Below are 20,048 nucleotides of genomic sequence, written 5' to 3' on the forward strand. Positions count from 1 at the left end.
ATTGCTTGAGACTTGACTTGATACTAGGGCTGGGCAATATACATCATATCACTATATCATATCCATATAGTGATATGAGACCAAAGTAGATCTTAGATTTTGGATATTGTAATATCGCGACATGGTATAAGTGTTGTCTTTTCCTGCTTTTAAAGGCTGCATTGCAGTAAAGTGATGCCATTTTCTGAGTTTACCAGACTGTTCTAACTGTTCAGTCATTTGCCTTTACCCACTTAGTCATTATAGCTACATGGCAGTGACATTTAGAGGGCAGAGGGCATGGAAGCCATATCAATATCTGATGTAATAGTTATGTATATTATTATTATATGTTACTGTTTGCCTGCTGTGGAAATGATTAGTACTCTATTATTGTATGTTTCTGCTTTCTCTGTTTAATGTTTAGTTTACACATCGTGGTAAGGGAAGTTTTCCCCATCATCCTGGCCTTGTTTCTTCTTTTGCACCCCTAGGCTTGACCTGATCACATCCATGATGTTCTGATCACTTGATTCATTCCGTAGTTGTATTACTTCCCGTACTTCTGTGTGTTCAGGTGCGACAGGGATTGTCGATAGACTGCAGGAGGAGGTCCCAGAGACCATTGAAGCTCTGCAAAGGGCTGGCATCAAAGTATGGGTCCTCACTGGGGACAAACAAGAGACCGCCATCAACATCGCCTGCGCCTGCAAACTTTTCCGACCCAATGACCAGCTTCTGACCGCCAACTGTGGAAGCAAGGCAAGTGATTCAAGAATGTTTTTTACTTTGTGCCAATCGGCTAGGTTGCCCCTCTCCTACCGTTATGCATCAGTTTGTCTGCACACACAGTGAAGTTGAAGTTGTATTAAGAAGATCACCATTAGCTACAGCATTGCAGCAGCATGTTATTAGGATGTTAGGAGTATTAACCCTAAGACACATGTCTTTGATGATGGGGGGGAAACCCACACAGACACGGGGAGAACATGCAAACTCTACACACAAAGGACCCTGGACGGACGGGGTTCAAACCCGGGACCTTCTTGCTGTGATGCAGCAGCACTACCCACTGAGCCACATAGGGCTGGGTATCGGCAAAATAACCCAGTACCAAGTAATATCAAAACTTCTCCAGTCAAACGATACCTGCAATTGATCCTTTTCGCACACAGATCTAGAAAGAAATAACTATTTGTATGGTTTTGCTCACAGCCAATCACTGCAAGCATTCGGCGATTTAATGCCATGTGTGATTGGCCCACTCCTGTAGCAGCTACAGCCCACAGTCTGTGGTGGTGAAGTCGAGGGCGGTGTACAGTATGTGACGGAGGTGGCACTTCAGCCTGCCCAGATGTTTCAAAGTATGGCTATATTACATATAGCTACATATACTACTATACTACATGCCTGTGGAAGAAAGGTATTGAATGAACTACTCTGTTATTGGTATCACTTTAAAGGGATAGTTCACATTTTTTAAAGTTTATTTGCTACTTACCAATGAGTGTGTTGATTGGTAGAGTTCTTTCTCAGCACAATCCATGCTGTTCCTCATAGTAGCTCTGGAAAGTTGAGCAAAAACGAACGCTAGGTCACTGGTGTCACACTCCTGTACTGTATGTACAAGCTGACTGAGACTCACTAAAGTTTCATCCACAGTCACACAAAGTAGATTTCAGCGAGCCTCAGTCAGCTGGTACATACAGGAGCTTCAGTCAGCTGGTACATACAGGAGCTTCAGTCAGCTGGTACATACAGGAGCTTCAGTCAGCTGGTACATACAGGAGCTTCAGTCAGCTGGTACATACAGGAGCTTCAGTCAGCTGGTACATACAGGAGCTTCAGTCAGCTGGTACATACAGGAGCCTCAGTCAGCTGGTACATACAGGAGCTTCAGTCAGCTGGTACATACAGGAGCTTCAGTCAGCTGGTACATACAGGAGCTTCAGTCAGCTGGTACATACAGGAGCTTCAGTCAGCTGGTACATACAGGAGCTTCAGTCAGCTGGTACATACAGGAGCTTCAGTCAGCTGGTACATACAGGAGCTTCAGTCAGCTGGTACATACAGGAGCCTCAGTCAGCTGGTACATACAGGAGCTTCAGTCAGCTGGTACATACAGGAGCTTCAGTCAGCTGGTACATACAGGAGCTTCAGTCAGCTGGTACATACAGGAGCTTCAGTCAGCTGGTACATACAGGAGCTTCAGTCAGCTGGTACATACAAGAGCTTCAGTCAGCTGGTACATACAGGAGCTTCAGTCAGCTGGTACATACAAGAGCTTCAGTCAGCTGGTACATACAGGAGCTTCAGTCAGCTGGTACATACAAGAGCTTCAGTCAGCTGGTACATACAGGAGCTTCAGTCAGCTGGTACATACAAGAGCTTCAGTCAGCTGGTACATACAGGAGCTTCAGTCAGCTGGTACATACAAGAGCTTCAGTCAGCTGGTACATACAGGAGCTTCAGTCAGCTGGTACATACAAGAGCTTCAGTCAGCTGGTACATACAGGAGCTTCAGTCAGCTGGTACATACAAGAGCTTCAGTCAGCTGGTTCATACAAGAGCTTCAGTCAGCTGGTTCATACAGGAGCGTGACCCCATTGACCTCGCATTCATTCTTTTCCCAACTTTCCAGAGCTACTATGATGAACAGCCTGGCTTGTGCCGAGAAAGAACTCTAGCAATCAACACACTGTAGGGATGTGGATTTAAGGTTAATTTGGCTTTCGATTAACTGACACCCTTAATCGGTTAATAATCGGTTATAATAAAATAAATAAAAAAAACGTGAAATATTAAGACAGTGGCGCGTGCCTTTCATTCCAGCGCTCCATAAGGTTTCAGACTGCATTTGCGGCCATTATTTTAGTGTGCGAGTCCGGTACTGCAGTGCTTCCTACAGTACACTACCAAATCCGCTTGAATTTGATTATTAATCTTGTTTTATGTCATAGACTGATGTCTGCAATAGTGATATTTAATTTCGCTCCCGGCTCGGGCTCCAGCCGGAGCACAGACAGGCACACAGAGAAGCTGCTGATCTCTGTGTGTATAGGAGGAGGCGGGGGGATCAAGCTACACACAGACAGAGAGACAAGTCCCTTTTACACAGCCTGTGAAAGCCGTGATCGTTGTGGGATTATTACGCCTGAGAGAGAGACAGAGAGACGGACCCGATGCCGGAGAGAACTTACGTTACACATTTGAAAGTGTGGATATTCTAAAGTAGAATCGATGTGGAAGACGCAGCTTGTTGCTTGATTCTTGAAACACGACGTGCGATCACTCTAAAGACTGAAACACTGTAAGTGGAAGTAAAACCCTCATGCACTGTGCAGACTAGAGCCATGTTCATTTTGTATTGGATCTCGTTGCCAGATATCCTACCATGCTTACACGTTGCTGCAGTCTTCACGGGCGTCAGGCGGAGAAATTCAATGCAGATTTTCCACTGCCTGGCAGCTCGTAACGTTAACGTTATATTCAGTCCACAGCCCCACACACAAAATGATAGAACATGGCTTAATGAGCTGATTGTTTGGCTGTGGGTGTGTTTAAATTCATTCTGAAATGAAAGCACCTTATTCAGAGTGGGGGGGTGGAGCGGGTAGTGAGTGAGAGAGAGAGACCAGGAAGCGGCGCACTGTTCTAAAATGCTTGAGAAGAGAGGCATTTTCAGCATTTCTCTAAATGAATGTTGTTATTGGCAGTGGCAGGAGTTTTAATTCAGATATTTTTTTATTTTTTTATTCCGATATTTAATTTTTTTTTTATTTAACCTTTATTTAACCAGAAAGTCCCTTGAGATTGAAATCTCTTTTCTGAGGGAGACCTGGGGAAGGGGAAGGCAGGCAGCTGCGTTTCACTTCTGGGTTTCACTTCCGGGTTTATCCGGTCCGGCGGTAAGGAGAGAGAGAGAGAGAGAGCCCCCTGTTGACGCGAGTTTAGACAGACACAGACTTAAGAGAGCAATCTCCGATTCACACGGCTTTGGTCTCAGCTACTATTATAGGTAAGATGTGATGCATCAATATTGTAATTATACTGTTTAATAACAATCGAAAATCTTGCTCGTAGCTGCTTTAAAATAAAAATAAAAATATAATAAAGATATAATGCTAGTTTACCCTTGTGCCATGTTTTAATATACTTAGGTTAACATTGTTTCCCACGAAGGAGGGAAAAGATTGCTAGATTGGCAAATTAACTGTTTAACTGACATGCTTAACCGGTCAGAGACGTTCTCGACGGTTAACTGTCGACATCCCTAAATCAACATCATCATTGGTAAGTAGCAAATAGGGCTCGACTTTAAAAAAATGTGAACTCTCCCTTTAAGGCTACTGGTATTGGTACTGGCATCATCATTTGATAAATGATACCCAGCCCGAGCACACCGTCAGCATAGTTGGAGTTTCACATCCCCTGACACCCACAGGAAGAAAGTCTCCTCCAGGAAATAATCCCTGTAAAACATGTTGCTGGTTTATGATTATTAAACTGGTTTATTTTGATGTATTTGGTCAGGATGCATGTGAGGCTTTGCTTCAGGACCTCAGACTGGAGGTGGAGAGTGGTGGGGAGAGTCTGACTGAAGGGTTTATCCTGGTGATTGACGGGCGCACGCTGGACTGGGCTCTGCATGAGGACCTGAAGGAGGCCTTCCTGGAGCTGAGCCGTCACTGCAAGGCAGTGATCTGCTGCCGCTCCACCCCGCTGCAGAAGAGCCAGGTGGTGCGACTGGTCCGAGACCAGCTCCGTGTCATGACCCTGGCCATAGGTAAGGAGAAGAGACCCAAAAGATTTATAAGCAATATAAGCATTTTATCTGAAGGCATATTTGTCTGTTCGAGTTGGCCCGTAAATCTGAGTGTTTCACAATCAGAATCCCTTTTATTTGCCACAATATGCAAGATTACATGAGGAATTTGTGTAAGTGTAAGTATGCAGCATAGCGGTCGTCTTAATATTTAGATTTTTAGGGGCAGTGGTGGCCCAACGGTTAGAGAAGCGAGCTTGTGACCGGAAGGTCGTCGGTTCAAACCCCCGGGACCGGCAGGATAAATCTGGGTGGGGAAAGTGAAAAGGCAGCGCTTGCCCCTCCCTCATTACCACCACTGAGGTGCCCTTGAGCAAGGCCCTTAACCCCAACCGCTCCAGTGGAGCTGCTCAGTGGCCAGCAGATCAGGCTGTGGTTGTACTATATGGTGTGCAGGCCAGGACATCTCTACAGCACAATATTTAATTTAAAATGGTATTTGGACACATTTCACCTTTATCAAATACAGTATTGCCATATTGTGATTTCTATAAGATTTTGATTGTTCAGCAGCCCTAATTTGCTTGATGTACCTGACACTACCCAAACTGTCCTTTTGTGGTAAAACCCACACATCTGGTACTCTGATAAGAATCAAACAACTGCTCAAAATGTGTTGGTCATACTAATTGACCTTGGTGTAGTTGAACCCATGGAGGACAGGCTTTGGCTGAGACAGTGTCCATTCTGCCTCTAGGTGACGGAGCCAACGATGTGAGCATGATCCAGGTGGCTGATGTGGGCATTGGGATATCTGGTCAGGAGGGCATGCAGGTAATGGCCAGTAGCAACTAACTCAGCCAACACTTGAAGTCCAATTGTCTATAAGTCAATGGGGAAATGACCCGACTTCTCACTTGAAATATGACCTCAGTAAACACTTTGCTAATGAGTTGATGTCTCAATCACTAGTTTCAAGTCTTGTAAATTATGGTCCCATTTAGAGTCAAATGGAGAGATCCAAAATGACCTACTTCCTGCTTCAGTTACAAACCAGCCTCGGGAAAGAAAAAAAAAAGAATTGTGCCATGAAGTCCACATGTACATTTTGTCAATTTAAAAGATAACTTTGCATGTCAAGAAAGTTGCAGTTTGTCATAAAACTGAAACGTAATGTTTAGTCTTTGCTTGACAAAGATCCTGTGAAGATCGAAACGTTGCAAATAAAAAACCATTGATGTGGCCTCAGTGTGCAGACTTTATCTTTTTGTTATAGTTACCTTTTGTCCAGCACCTGTAAGTTTTTTTGGATGTGCGCATAATTGTCTTTTTCACTAGTCTTGTATGAAACCACTCAATCAACTACATCTCTCATCTCTCTCGTACAATATACGTCACACCAACACCAAGATGGCCTGGCGGGAGAGACGTCACTCATGCGACTGGTTGTGTGTTCTGATTCATAACTTATAGTGCAACAGTTTTACCACAAACTGCGACTTTCCTGACTTGCAAAGTTATCTTTTGAATTGACAAACATCAATGTGTACCTCATGGCACAATTCAAATTGGATCAAAAAAATGATTGTCTCTCGCCATTCACCCCATTCATATTTTTTCAGGTGCTGGTTCGCAAAGCATAGTCTGCTTTATCCTCTATAGCAGGGATGTCAGAGATACGGCCCGCGGGCAGGTTTCATCCGGCCCACGAGATGTTTTGGAATATAAAATATATATATATATATATATTATTATTATTATTAAATTCGCACCCCATTATCATGAACTACGTGTGGCTAATAAGCAAGCTAAGAGTTCATTCATAAGTTAATTAACCTGCACTACAAGGAAGTATGTCAGTAGGTCATCAGCTGTAAACAAAGCCGCCATGATGCCACGCTGGAATTGAATCACGCATTCGGCTACCTACCAAAAAACAAAGGAATCAACAAGATGCTGTCGAAAAAGAGAAAGGTTGACACGGAATGCAGGCAGTTTCAAGAGAAATGGAAAGAGCAGTATTTCTTTTGTGAAGTAAATGGGTAAATGAGTCGAATTGATTTTAGTAAAAAAAAAAATCCGGCCCCCATGAGGTCTCAGTTGAACAAATCCGGCCCTCTACCTAATATTATTCTGACACCCCTGTTCTATAGTATATAGATGATAAAGCAGACTATGCTTTGGGTCAATTGGGGCGTGATTGACAGGTCACCTGTCCAGTGATCGCACAGCTCGCCGATCACTGACCAATAGCAGCTCTTCTCGTCCAAGATGGTGCCGGTCAAAATGCCAAACTCGAGGCTTCAAAATGGGAGTCCACATACCATGTCATGGAAGCTATGTCCATACTTTTATACAATCTAAACCCAAAACTGTGGTGAAGCCTGACATCTACTGGTGAAAAGTAGGGTACTAAACTGACTAGCAGATGGTCAGTATCGACGATATATCAACGATCAGCTACATGGCTGATCGTTGATGATGACATCACCTTACTCTTTAACGACTAACCCTAAAAGTCAAATCCAGTCACATTTTTACTCTAGTGATGTCAGTTTTTCTTAGTTTGGAAAAAACTAAAGATTTTCTCCAACACGCAGCTTGCTTTGTAGGCTATATGGGTCATGCACAGTGTCAGTGTGTGTAGGTAAACTCTTTGTAGGCTATATGGGTTATGCACAGTGTCAGTGTGTGTAGGTAAACTCTTTGTAGGCTATATGGGTTATGCACAGTGTCAGTGTGTGTAGGTAAACTCTTTGTAGGCTATATGGGTTATGCACAGTGTCAGTGTGTGTAGGTAAACTCTTTGTAGGCTATATGGGTTATGCACAGTGTCAGTGTGTGTAGGTAAACTCTTTGTAGGCTATATGGGTTATGCACAGTGTGTGTAGGTAAACTCTTTGTAGGCTATATGGGTCATGCACAGTGTCAGTGTGTGTAGGTAAACTCTTTGTAGGCTATATGGGTTATGCACAGTGTCAGTGTGTGTAGGTAAACTCTTTGTAGGCTATATGGGTTATGCACAGTGTCAGTGTGTGTAGGTAAACTCTTTGTAGGCTATATGGGTTATGCACAGTGTCAGTGTGTGTAGGTAAACTCTTTGTAGGCTATATGGGTCATGCACAGTGTCAGTGTGTGTAGGTAAACTCTTTGTAGGCTATATGGGTTATGCACAGTGTCAGTGTGTGTAGGTAAACTCTTTGTAGGCTATATGGGTTATGCACAGTGTCAGTGTGTGTAGGTAAACTCTTTGTAGGCTATATGGGTCATGCACAGTGTCAGTGTGTGTAGGTAAACTCTTTGTAGGCTATATGGGTTATGCACAGTGTCAGTGTGTGTAGGTAAACTCTTTGTAGGCTATATGGGTTATGCACAGTGTCAGTGTGTGTAGGTAAACTCTTTGTAGGCTATATGGGTCATGCACAGTGTCAGTGTGTGTAGGTAAACTCTTTGTAGGCTATATGGGTTATGCACAGTGTCAGTGTGTGTAGGTAAACTCTTTGTAGGCTATATGGGTTATGCACAGTGTCAGTGTGTGTAGGTAAACTCTTTGTAGGCTATATGGGTTATGCACAGTGTCAGTGTGTGTAGGTAAACTCTTTGTAGGCTATATGGGTTATGCACAGTGTCAGTGTGTGTAGGTAAACTCTTTGTAGGCTATATGGGTTATGCACAGTGTCAGTGTGTGTAGGTAAACTCTGTGTAGGCTATATGGGTTATGCACAGTGTCAGTGTGTGTATGTAAACTCTTTGTAGGCTATATGGGTTATGCACAGTGTCAGTGTGTGTAGGTAAACTCTTTGTAGGCTATATGGGTTATGCACAGTGTCAGTGTGTGTAGGTAAACTCTGTGTAGGCTATATGGGTTATGCACAGTGTCAGTGTGTGTAGGTAAACTCTTTGTAGGCTATATGGGTTATGCACAGTGTCAGTGTGTGTAGGTAAACTCTTTGTAGGCTATATGGGTTATGCACAGTGTGTGTAGGTAAACTCTTTGTAGGCTATATGGTTATACACAGTGTCAGTGTGTGTAGGTAAACTCTTTGTAGGCTATATGGGTTATGCACAGTGTCAGTGTGTGTAGGTAAACTCTTTGTAGGCTATATGGGTCATGCACAGTGTCAGTGTGTGTAGGTAAACTCTTTGTAGGCTATATGGGTTATGCACAGTGTCAGTGTGTGTAGGTAAACTCTTTGTAGGCTATATGGGTTATGCACAGTGTCAGTGTGTGTAGGTAAACTCTTTGTAGGCTATATGGGTTATGCACAGTGTCAGTGTGTGTAGGTAAACTCTTTGTAGGCTATATGGGTTATGCACAGTGTCAGTGTGTGTAGGTAAACTCTTTGTAGGCTATATGGGTTATGCACAGTGTCAGTGTGTGTAGGTAAACTCTTTGTAGGCTATATGGGTTATGCACAGTGTCAGTGTGTGTAGGTAAACTCTTTGTAGGCTATATGGGTTATGCGCAGTGTCAGTGTGTGTAGGTAAAATTATTTGTAGGCTATATGGGTTATGCACAGTGTCAGTGTGTGTAGGTAAACTCTTTGTAGGCTATATGGGTTATGCACAGTGTCAGTGTGTGTAGGTAAACTCTTTGTAGGCTATATGGGTTATGCACAGTGTCAGTGTGTGTAGGTAAACTCTTTGTAGGCTATATGGGTCATGCACAGTGTCAGTGTGTGTAGGTAAACTCTTTGTAGGCTATATGGGTCATGCACAGTGTCAGTGTGTGTAGGTAAACTCTTTGTAGGCTATATGGGTTATGCACAGTGTCAGTGTGTGTAGGTAAACTCTTTGTAGGCTATATGGGTTATGCACAGTGTCAGTGTGTGTAGGTAAACTCTTTGTAGGCTATGTGGGTTATGCACAGTGTCAGTGTGTGTAGGTAAACTCTTTGTAGGCTATGTGGGTTATGCACAGTGTCAGTGTGTGTAGGTAAACTCTTTGTAGGCTATATGGGTTATGCACAGTGTCAGTGTGTGTAGGTAAACTCTTTGTAGGCTATATGGGTTATGCACAGTGTCAGTGTGTGTAGGTAAACTCTTTGTAGGCTATATGGGTTATGCACAGTGTCAGTGTGTGTAGGTAAACTCTGTGTAGGCTATATGGGTTATGCACAGTGTCAGTGTGTGTAGGTAAACTCTTTGTAGGCTATATGGGTTATGCACAGTGTCAGTGTGTGTAGGTAAACTCTTTGTAGGCTATGTGGGTTATGCACAGTGTCAGTGTGTGTAGGTAAACTCTTTGTAGGCTATATGGGTTATGCACAGTGTCAGTGTGTGTAGGTAAACTCTTTGTAGGCTATATGGGTTATGCACAGTGTCAGTGTGTGTAGGTAAACTCTTTGTAGGCTATATGGGTTATGCACAGTGTCAGTGTGTGTAGGTAAACTCTGTGTAGGCTATATGGGTTATGCACAGTGTCAGTGTGTGTAGGTAAACTCTTTGTAGGCTATATGGGTTATGCACAGTGTCAGTGTGTGTAGGTAAACTCTTTGTAGGCTATATGGGTTATGCACAGTGTCAGTGTGTGTAGGTAAACTCTTTGTAGGCTATATGGGTTATGCACAGTGTCAGTGTGTGTAGGTAAACTCTTTGTAGGCTATATGGGTTATGCACAGTGTCAGTGTGTGTAGGTAAACTCTTTGTAGGCTATATGGGTTATGCACAGTGTGTGTAGGTAAACTCTTTGTAGGCTATATGGGTCATGCACAGTGTCAGTGTGTGTAGGTAAACTCTTTGTAGGCTATATGGGTTATGCACAGTGTCAGTGTGTGTAGGTAAACTCTTTGTAGGCTATATGGGTTATGCACAGTGTCAGTGTGTGTAGGTAAACTCTTTGTAGGCTATATGGGTTATGCACAGTGTCAGTGTGTGTAGGTAAACTCTTTGTAGGCTATATGGGTCATGCACAGTGTCAGTGTGTGTAGGTAAACTCTTTGTAGGCTATATGGGTTATGCACAGTGTCAGTGTGTGTAGGTAAACTCTTTGTAGGCTATATGGGTTATGCACAGTGTCAGTGTGTGTAGGTAAACTCTTTGTAGGCTATATGGGTTATGCACAGTGTCAGTGTGTGTAGGTAAACTCTTTGTAGGCTATATGGGTTATGCACAGTGTCAGTGTGTGTAGGTAAACTCTGTGTAGGCTATATGGGTTATGCACAGTGTCAGTGTGTGTAGGTAAACTCTTTGTAGGCTATATGGGTTATGCACAGTGTCAGTGTGTGTAGGTAAACTCTTTGTAGGCTATATGGGTTATGCACAGTGTCAGTGTGTGTAGGTAAACTCTTTGTAGGCTATATGGGTTATGCACAGTGTCAGTGTGTGTAGGTAAACTCTTTGTAGGCTATATGGGTTATGCACAGTGTCAGTGTGTGTAGGTAAACTCTTTGTAGGCTATATGGGTCATGCACAGTGTCAGTGTGTGTAGGTAAACTCTTTGTAGGCTATATGGGTTATGCACAGTGTCAGTGTGTGTAGGTAAACTCTTTGTAGGCTATATGGGTTATGCACAGTGTCAGTGTGTGTAGGTAAACTCTTTGTAGGCTATATGGGTTATGCACAGTGTCAGTGTGTGTAGGTAAACTCTTTGTAGGCTATATGGGTTATGCACAGTGTCAGTGTGTGTAGGTAAACTCTTTGTAGGCTATATGGGTTATGCACAGTGTCAGTGTGTGTAGGTAAACTCTTTGTAGGCTATATGGGTTATGCACAGTGTCAGTGTGTGTAGGTAAACTCTTTGTAGGCTATATGGGTTATGCACAGTGTCAGTGTGTGTAGGTAAACTCTTTGTAGGCTATATGGGTTATGCACAGTGTCAGTGTGTGTAGGTAAACTCTTTGTAGGCTATATGGGTTATGCACAGTGTCAGTGTGTGTAGGTAAACTCTTTGTAGGCTATATGGGTTATGCACAGTGTCAGTGTGTGTAGGTAAACTCTTTGTAGGCTATATGGGTCATGCACAGTGTCAGTGTGTGTAGGTAAACTCTTTGTAGGCTATATGGGTTATGCACAGTGTCCGTGTGTGTAGGTAAACTCGTTGTAGGCTATATGGGTTATGCACAGTGTCAGTGTGTGTAGGTACACTCTTTGTAGGCTATGTGGGTTATGCACAGTGTCAGTGTGTGTAGGTAAACTCTTTGTAGGCTATATGGGTTATGCACAGTGTCAGTGTGTGTAGGTACACTCTTTGTAGGCTATATGGGTTATGCACAGTGTCAGTGTGTGTAGGTACACTCTTTGTAGGCTATATGGGTTATGCACAGTGTCAGTGTGTGTAGGTAAACTCTTTGTAGGCTATATGGGTTATGCACAGTGTCAGTGTGTGTAGGTAAACTCTGTGTAGGCTATATGGGTTATGCACAGTGTCAGTGTGTGTAGGTAAACTCTTTGTAGGCTATATGGGTTATGCACAGTGTCAGTGTGTGTAGGTAAACTCTTTGTAGGCTATATGGGTTATGCACAGTGTCAGTGTGTGTAGGTAAACTCTTTGTAGGCTATATGGGTTATGCACAGTGTCAGTGTGTGTAGGTAAACTCTTTGTAGGCTATATGGGTTATGCACAGTGTCAGTGTGTGTAGGTAAACTCTGTGTAGGCTATATGGGTTATGCACAGTGTCAGTGTGTGTAGGTAAACTCTTTGTAGGCTATATGGGTTATGCACAGTGTCAGTGTGTGTAGGTAAACTCTTTGTAGGCTATATGGGTTATGCACAGTGTCAGTGTGTGTAGGTAAACTCTTTGTAGGCTATATGGGTTATGCACAGTGTCAGTGTGTGTAGGTAAACTCTTTGTAGGCTATATGGGTTATGCACAGTGTCAGTGTGTGTAGGTAAACTCTTTGTAGGCTATATGGGTTATGCACAGTGTCAGTGTGTGTAGGTAAACTCTTTGTAGGCTATATGGGTTATGCACAGTGTCAGTGTGTGTAGGTAAACTCTTTGTAGGCTATATGGGTTATGCACAGTGTCAGTGTGTGTAGGCAAACTCTTTGTAGGCTATATGGGTCATGCACAGTGTCAGTGTGTGTAGGTAAACTCTTTGTAGGCTATATGGGTTATGCACAGTGTCCGTGTGTGTAGGTAAACTCGTTGTAGGCTATATGGGTTATGCACAGTGTCAGTGTGTGTAGGTACACTCTTTGTAGGCTATGTGGGTTATGCACAGTGTCAGTGTGTGTAGGTAAACTCTTTGTAGGCTATGTGGGTTATGCACAGTGTCAGTGTGTGTAGGTAAACTCTTTGTAGGCTATATGGGTTATGCACAGTGTCAGTGTGTGTAGGTACACTCTTTGTAGGCTATATGGGTTATGCACAGTGTCAGTGTGTGTAGGTAAACTCTTTGTAGGCTATATGGGTTATGCACAGTGTCAGTGTGTGTAGGTAAACTCTTTGTAGGCTATATGGGTTATGCACAGTGTCAGTGTGTGTAGGTAAACTCTTTGTAGGCTATATGGGTTATGCACAGTGTCAGTGTGTGTAGGTAAACTCTTTGTAGGCTATATGGGTTATGCACAGTGTCAGTGTGTGTAGGTAAACTCTTTGTAGGCTATATGGGTTATGCACAGTGTCAGTGTGTGTAGGTAAACTCTTTGTAGGCTATATGGGTTATGCACAGTGTCAGTGTGTGTAGGTAAACTCTTTGTAGGCTATATGGGTTATGCACAGTGTCAGTGTGTGTAGGTAAACTCTTTGTAGGCTATATGGGTTATGCACAGTGTCAGTGTGTGTAGGTACACTCTTTGTAGGCTATATGGGTTATGCACAGTGTCAGTGTGTGTAGGTAAACTCTTTGTAGGCTATATGGGTTATGCACAGTGTCAGTGTGTGTAGGTAAACTCTTTGTAGGCTATATGGGTTATGCACAGTGTCAGTGTGTGTAGGTAAACTCTTTGTAGGCTATATGGGTTATGCACAGTGTCAGTGTGTGTAGGTAAACTCTTTGTAGGCTATATGGGTTATGCACAGTGTCAGTGTGTGTAGGTAAACTCTTTGTAGGCTATATGGGTTATGCACAGTGTCAGTGTGTGTAGGTAAACTCTTTGTAGGCTATATGGGTTATGCACAGTGTCAGTGTGTGTAGGTACACTCTTTGTAGGCTATATGGGTCATGCACAGTGTCAGTGTGTGTAGGTACACTCTTTGTAGGCTATATGGGTTATGCACAGTGTCAGTGTGTGTAGGTAAACTCTTTGTAGGCTATATGGGTTATGCACAGTGTCAGTGTGTGTAGGTAAACTCTGTGTAGGCTATATGGGTTATGCACAGTGTCAGTGTGTGTAGGTAAACTCTTTGTAGGCTATATGGGTTATGCACAGTGTCAGTGTGTGTAGGTAAACTCTTTGTAGGCTATATGGGTTATGCACAGTGTCAGTGTGTGTAGGTAAACTCTTTGTAGGCTATATGGGTTATGCACTGTGTCAGTGTGTGTAGGTAAACTCTTTGTAGGCTATATGGGTTATGCATAGTGTCAGTGTGTGTAGGTAAACTCTTTGTAGGCTATATGGGTTATGCACTGTGTCAGTGTGTGTAGGTAAACTCTTTGTAGGCTATATGGGTTATGCACTGTGTCAGTGTGTGTAGGTAAACTCTTTGAAAGACCTTTGACTATGACTTTGGAAAAAACCAGCCTCTTGCAATTTAGAAATATTGTAGTTTCAATATATTTGTTTTGATTGATCATGAAGCCTTAGCTGGTAAAACGTGCCTCTGTTGCTTTGTTCAAACGACATTGTGATCAAGGGGAAAGTGGCCACAAGATGAGCAGGATCACGTGACCTCAAGTCAAGTCAAGTCAAGTCAAATTTTATTTATATAGCACCTTTCATACACAAAGGCAATTCAAGGTGCTTTACAAAAAAAAAATAATCGAAAAAACAAGCAGCAAAGCAATGCACATATAAAAAACACATAAAAAACACAGCCGACAGTTTTAGTTAAAATATATACTCAAATTAACAAACATGAAACATTATTTCTGTTTTAAATAAGTTACAAGGCACTCTTCAGTATTATTATTACATGTACAGTCCATTTGTTGGAAATGTACAGGAAAAATCTTTTTAAAATTACAGGCCGAGAGAGGCAGTAGTTTAGTAGCAGTTAAAAGCAAGAGTAAACATAAAGGTCTTTAGCTTGGATTTAAAAATAGGCAGAGTAGGGGCAGATCTAATGTGTTCAGGGAGTTTGTTCCAGTTATGAGAGGCATAGTGGGAGAACGCGGCTTCACCATGTTTAGATTTGGTCCTTGGGACAATTAGTAGACCAGTGCCTGAAGATCTCAGGGATCTGGATGGTTCATAGTGTAGAAGCATTTCAGAGATGTAGTGTGGGCCTGACCCGTTGAGAGATTTGTAAACTATTAGCAGAATTTTAAAGTCTATTCTAAGATTTACTGGCAGCCAATGCAGGGATTTGAGAACTGGTGTAATGTGTTCAGCTTTCTTGGTTCTTGTTAGAACTCTAGCAGCCGCATTCTGAATGAGCTGAAGTTGTTTAACAGCTTTTTTGGGAAGACCATTGAAAAGACTGTTGCAGTAGTCTAGCCTGCTAGAAATGAAAGCATGAATTAGTTTTTCAAGATCTTGTTTGGACATATAGCCTCTAATCCTTGCTATATTTTTTAGATGATAGAAGGCAGATTTTCTTATAAGCTTGATGTGGGAGTTGAAATTTAGATCAGAGTCAATAATAATGCCAAGATTTTTTACCTGGTCCTTTGGCTTCAGAGATAGGGATTCGAGGTGAGCAGTAACTTTGAGCCTATCTTCTTTTTTGCCGAAGACAATTATCTCTGTTTTGTCTTTATTAAGTTGGAGAAAATTCTGGCACATCCAATCATTAATTTGCGCAAGGCACTGACACAGTGACTCTATGGGGGCATAGTCATCCGATGAGAGGGCTATGTAGAGTTGGGTGTCATCTGCATAGCTATGATAAGCTATTTTGTTTTTTTGCATAATTAGGCCCAGAGAGAGCATATAAAGGTTAAACAGGACAGGACCTAAAATTGATCCTTGGGGTACCCCACATGTCATTTTGGTTTGGTCAGATGTGTAGTTGCCAATGGAGACAAAGTAGTTCCTGTCTTGCAGATAAGATCTGAACCACTCTAGGACCGTGCCGGAAAGCCCGACCCAGTTTTCCAGTCTGTCCAATAGAATTTCGTGGTCAACTGTATCAAAGGCAGCGCTGAGGTCTAGTAACACTAAGATTGAGATTTTACCTGAATCAGTGTTCATTCGGATGTCATTTATAACTCTGATAAGCGCAGTTTCGGTGCTATGATGGGGTCGGAAGCCTGATTGGAAAGGATCTAGGAGGTCATTGGAGGATAGAAAGGTATTGAGTTGTTGGTAGACAGTTTTTTCGAGTATTTTGCTAATAAAGGGAAGATTTGATATTGGTCTGTAATTGCTGATTATAGAGGGGTCGAGGCTACGCTTCTTTAGCAAGGGCTTAACAACTGCAGTTTTTAGAGATTTTGGGAAAATGCCTGTAAGAAGAGAGGTATTAATTATCTTCAGTATGTCGGTCGCCAGGCAACTGTAGACATTTTTTAGAAAGCTTGTTGGCAGGGTGTCTAGGCAACACGATGAGGATTTAAGGCCTCGTATCGTTTCTTCTAGTTTCTTGTGGTCAATGACATTGAACTGAGTCATGTTAATTAAGCACCTATTCTGTGGGTGCGGCGGAGCCACATTTGTTCTTGATGTGGAAATAGTTAGTCTGATATTTACAATTTTATCCCTAAAGAAGGTCGCAAATTCATTGCATTTGACATTGGATAGAAGATCAGGGGCAATTTGTGGGGGGGGGTTTGTCAGCCTGTCAACAGTGGCAAAAAGAGTGCGAGCGTCATTTGTGTTTTTGCTGATAATGTCGGAGAAGAAGAATTTTCTGGAATTTTTTAGTTCCTGGTTGTAGGAGTGAAGACTATTTTTATAGATGTCATAATCGATGTGAAGTTTAGTTTTCCGCCATTTGCGCTCGGCTTTCCTACAATCTCTTTTTTTGTTATTTACAGAGGGAGCGTTTCTCCATGGTGCTTTTTTCTTACCGGAGATTAGTTTAGATCTAATGGGAGCTACAGCATCAATAGCCTTTAGGGTTTTAGAATTGAAGTTATCTAGGAGATCATTGACAGAGGCTGAGGAGAGGGAAGGGGCCAGCGAGAAAGCCTCCATGAACCGTGTGCTAGTACTCTCGTTGATGTAACGCTTTTTGATGGTTTTTGACCGAATAAGAGCGATAGGGGTGATCTTGAGTTCAAGAAAAATACAGAGATGGTCGGACAGAGCAACATCACTAGCTGAAAGAAACGATGACTCAAAGCCCTTGGTGATAAATAAATCTAGGGTATGGCCTCGATTGTGAGTGGGCCCAGAGACATGTTGTAACAGGTCAAAAGTGTCAAGGAGGTTATTCAATTCTTTGGCATTATTATCATTGGGGTTGTCAATATGAATATTAAAATCTCCTGCAATAGTTAAACAGTCATGTTCTATGGAGATTATAGAAAGGAGTTCTGAAAATTCATCAAAAAAACTACTAGAGTACTTAGGTGGTCTGTATATAATCAGTAGTAAAATAGAGGGAGAGCACTTCAGAACAGCGGCCAGATATTCAAATGATGAAAAGTCGCCAAACGATACCTGCTTGCATTGAAAAGCATCAGAGAAAATAATAGCTACTCCTCCCCCTTTCTTACCGACTCTGGGGGCGTCAATGTAGTTAAAGTTAGGTGGGGCTGACTCATTAAGAACATATTCCCTGTTGTTTAGATCAAGCCAGGTCTCTGTGAGGAACATGAGGTCCAGTTTATGACTCGTAATCAGATCGTTTATTAGAAGCGACTTGCTTACAAGTGACCTAATATTTAGCAGTGCAGCCTTGATAGCTGCACTGCTAGGTTGAATTTGTAAATGTTTTTCAGAGTGTCCCTGGAGAACAGATACTAGGCTTGGTCCTGGAACAGGACGTGCTGAGAGATAATCTTTGTTTGTTCTGTAGCTAATCAGGGTGGGGATAGTTAGACATCTGATCGTTTCATGATCCTCTGTGACCTTGTTTTTGGGGCAGAAAATGCTTTTTTCTTCAGTTTTCCCCTTTGGGGCGGGCAGGGAGATTGAGGGAAGGGTGAGCGGGTGGGAGGGGGAGGTGGTTTTGAGGGTGGGGGGTCGGAACAAGGAGGTCTTGGGGGTGGGGAGGAGCGAGGGGGTCTTTGGGGTGGGGAGGAGCAGGGGGTGCTGGAGCGAGGGGGTCTTTGGGATGGGGGGGGGCGAGGAGGGGGAGATGTTGAGGGTGGGGAGGAGCAGGGGGCGCTGGCTATTCTGGCGTGAGTCTGTTCAGCCAGTGTGTTCATGACAGATGGAGAGGGCTGATTAGCCAGTTCTTTTAGGCCAGGAGTCTGTTCGGCCAGTGTGTTCATGACAGATGGAGAGGGCTGATTAGCCAGTTCTTTTAAGCCAGGTGGAGGGGTGCACTGCAGGCTAGCTAGTCCAGCGTCAGCCCGCTCAAACAGTTTGTTGGAGGTGCGGAGCGGGCTAGCTAGACTAACATTAACCTCCTCAATTAGCTTGTTCATGCCAGCTGAGAATGGCAGTAGGTGGAGGGAGGGGGAAAGGGAGGAGGGCGATGAGAGGGAGGTGGAGGAGTGGAGGGGGGGGGGAAATGAGGAGGGGAGGGGAGAAGATGAAGTCGTCGTCGTTTGGTGGAGCGTTGACCAGTTGAGCCGTGGCGTCGACCTGTAGAGCCAGGACAGCGGCTGCCGGATGTGTGGCGTTGGTCAGTTGGGCCGGGGCGGCGGCAGGAGGTGGGGCGGCGACCTGTAGAGCCGGAGGTGTGGCGACTGCCGGAGGTGTGGCGTCATTGGTCAGTTGGGCAGGGTCGGCAGCTGGGCCGGAAGCTGCGTCGATCTGAGCATGGTCAGTGGCTGCAGGTGGAGCAGGGCTGGAGGAGAGCTCTGTGGCCGCTGCGTCAGGCTGTCTGTCTTGGAGAGGCTTTAGAGGGATCTTGACCTTGTAATAGTCCACCGTGTATAGTAGATTAGAACTCAGTAAAGCCTCGCCAGCACTATTGAGATAGCGCCCGTCCGTAGTGAAGAGGTGCTCACGCTGCCAGAACAAATTAAAATTCTCAATAAAGTTTACTTTATGTAGTGGGCAGGCGGTGGAAAGCCATGAGCTTAGGCCTAGTAGTCTGCTGAAGCGGTTCGTGCCCTGAGATGGTAAAGGACCACTGATAAAAGCCTCAATGTTTAGAGAGGCTAGCATATTCAGCAGATTGGTAAAATCAGATTTCAGTTTCTCTGATTCTTGCTTATAAATGACATTTTTTCCAATGTGCAGGATCACCCTAGTCACAGCTTTGTGAGATGTAAGTAGCTCTGTGATTTTTCCTGTTATGTCAGAGATTGCGTCTTGAGGGAAGCAGTATGTTTTGGAGTTTCTCCAACTCCTGATGTTTTTCACGGTGTAATCGCCTACTATCAGGGTTGTTATGGCTTGAGTGTCCTTGGGCCTTGAGACAGTGTTTCTTCCCTGAGGCCTTGTGCTAGCGCTAGCCTGATTTTCCCTCTCATGGAGCTGGGCAGCTATGTCAGCTGGAGGTGATCGAAGCAGGCCAAAACGATTCTCAAGTTGCAATTCCATTAGCGGAGGAGGGGGGGCTGTTCCTCCTCTCGTGACAGTAGTCCATGACCGCTCGTTTTGGTGTTTGTGGTTAAGCAGTTGACGACCCTCATCTCTCGTGCGGAGAGCCCGTGTCAGGCCATTAGCTTGCCGAGCCGAGCACCGCAGGCTGGAATTTAGGGAGGGCCAGCCTGTTGCTGAGCTGATTTCTGGGTTTTGTGGAGTAGTTGTGGATTCGGAAATCACTAATCTCTTTGGGATATGTCTTTGTTTATGCTTCGGGCTCGCAGTTTGGTTAGCGATGTTAGCACGGGCTTTCTCCGGAGCTGGCAGGCTAGCCGCATCAGCTAGCTCTAGGTTGGTAGCCATAGCAGTTTGACTCGGTAGCAGTGAGTCAGCATCCCTGAGAGCTAATGACAATGTACTCACGTTGCTCGTGACATTCCGTGCAATTTGACTCGATGGCAGTGAGTTATTTGAGAGATGAAATATCGTTGTTTCCAGTACGGCAATCCTTTGAAGATGATCACAGCAGCTTATATGAGGCATATTGTCCGACAGTCTCTGGAGTGCTAGGCTATGCTAGGCTATACTTAGCCTGGGTGAGCTCCGAAAGTGCTGTTAGTGGTGATTCCATAAAAATAGGTTAACGATTCAAAATGAAAGATCGTTACTAG

At 43.7% G+C, this 20,048-nt stretch overlaps 1 protein-coding gene across 1 annotated transcript in view; it reads left to right on the forward strand.

The window, feature by feature from the left end:
• atp10d (ATPase phospholipid transporting 10D) overlaps window positions 1-20,048 on the forward strand; it is a 113,958-nt gene that overhangs the window by 71,022 nt on the left and 22,888 nt on the right. Inside the window, exons 17-19 of the mRNA XM_083633569.1 lie at window positions 557-741; window positions 4,513-4,765; window positions 5,502-5,578. Coding sequence (XP_083489695.1) covers window positions 557-741; window positions 4,513-4,765; window positions 5,502-5,578 — 515 coding nt within the window. The remainder of the gene's footprint in view (window positions 1-556; window positions 742-4,512; window positions 4,766-5,501; window positions 5,579-20,048) is intronic.

The sequence above is a fragment of the Poromitra crassiceps genome, assembly GCF_964638095.1.
Source record: "Poromitra crassiceps genome assembly, chromosome: 3".
Lineage (NCBI taxonomy): Eukaryota > Metazoa > Chordata > Actinopteri > Beryciformes > Melamphaidae > Poromitra > Poromitra crassiceps.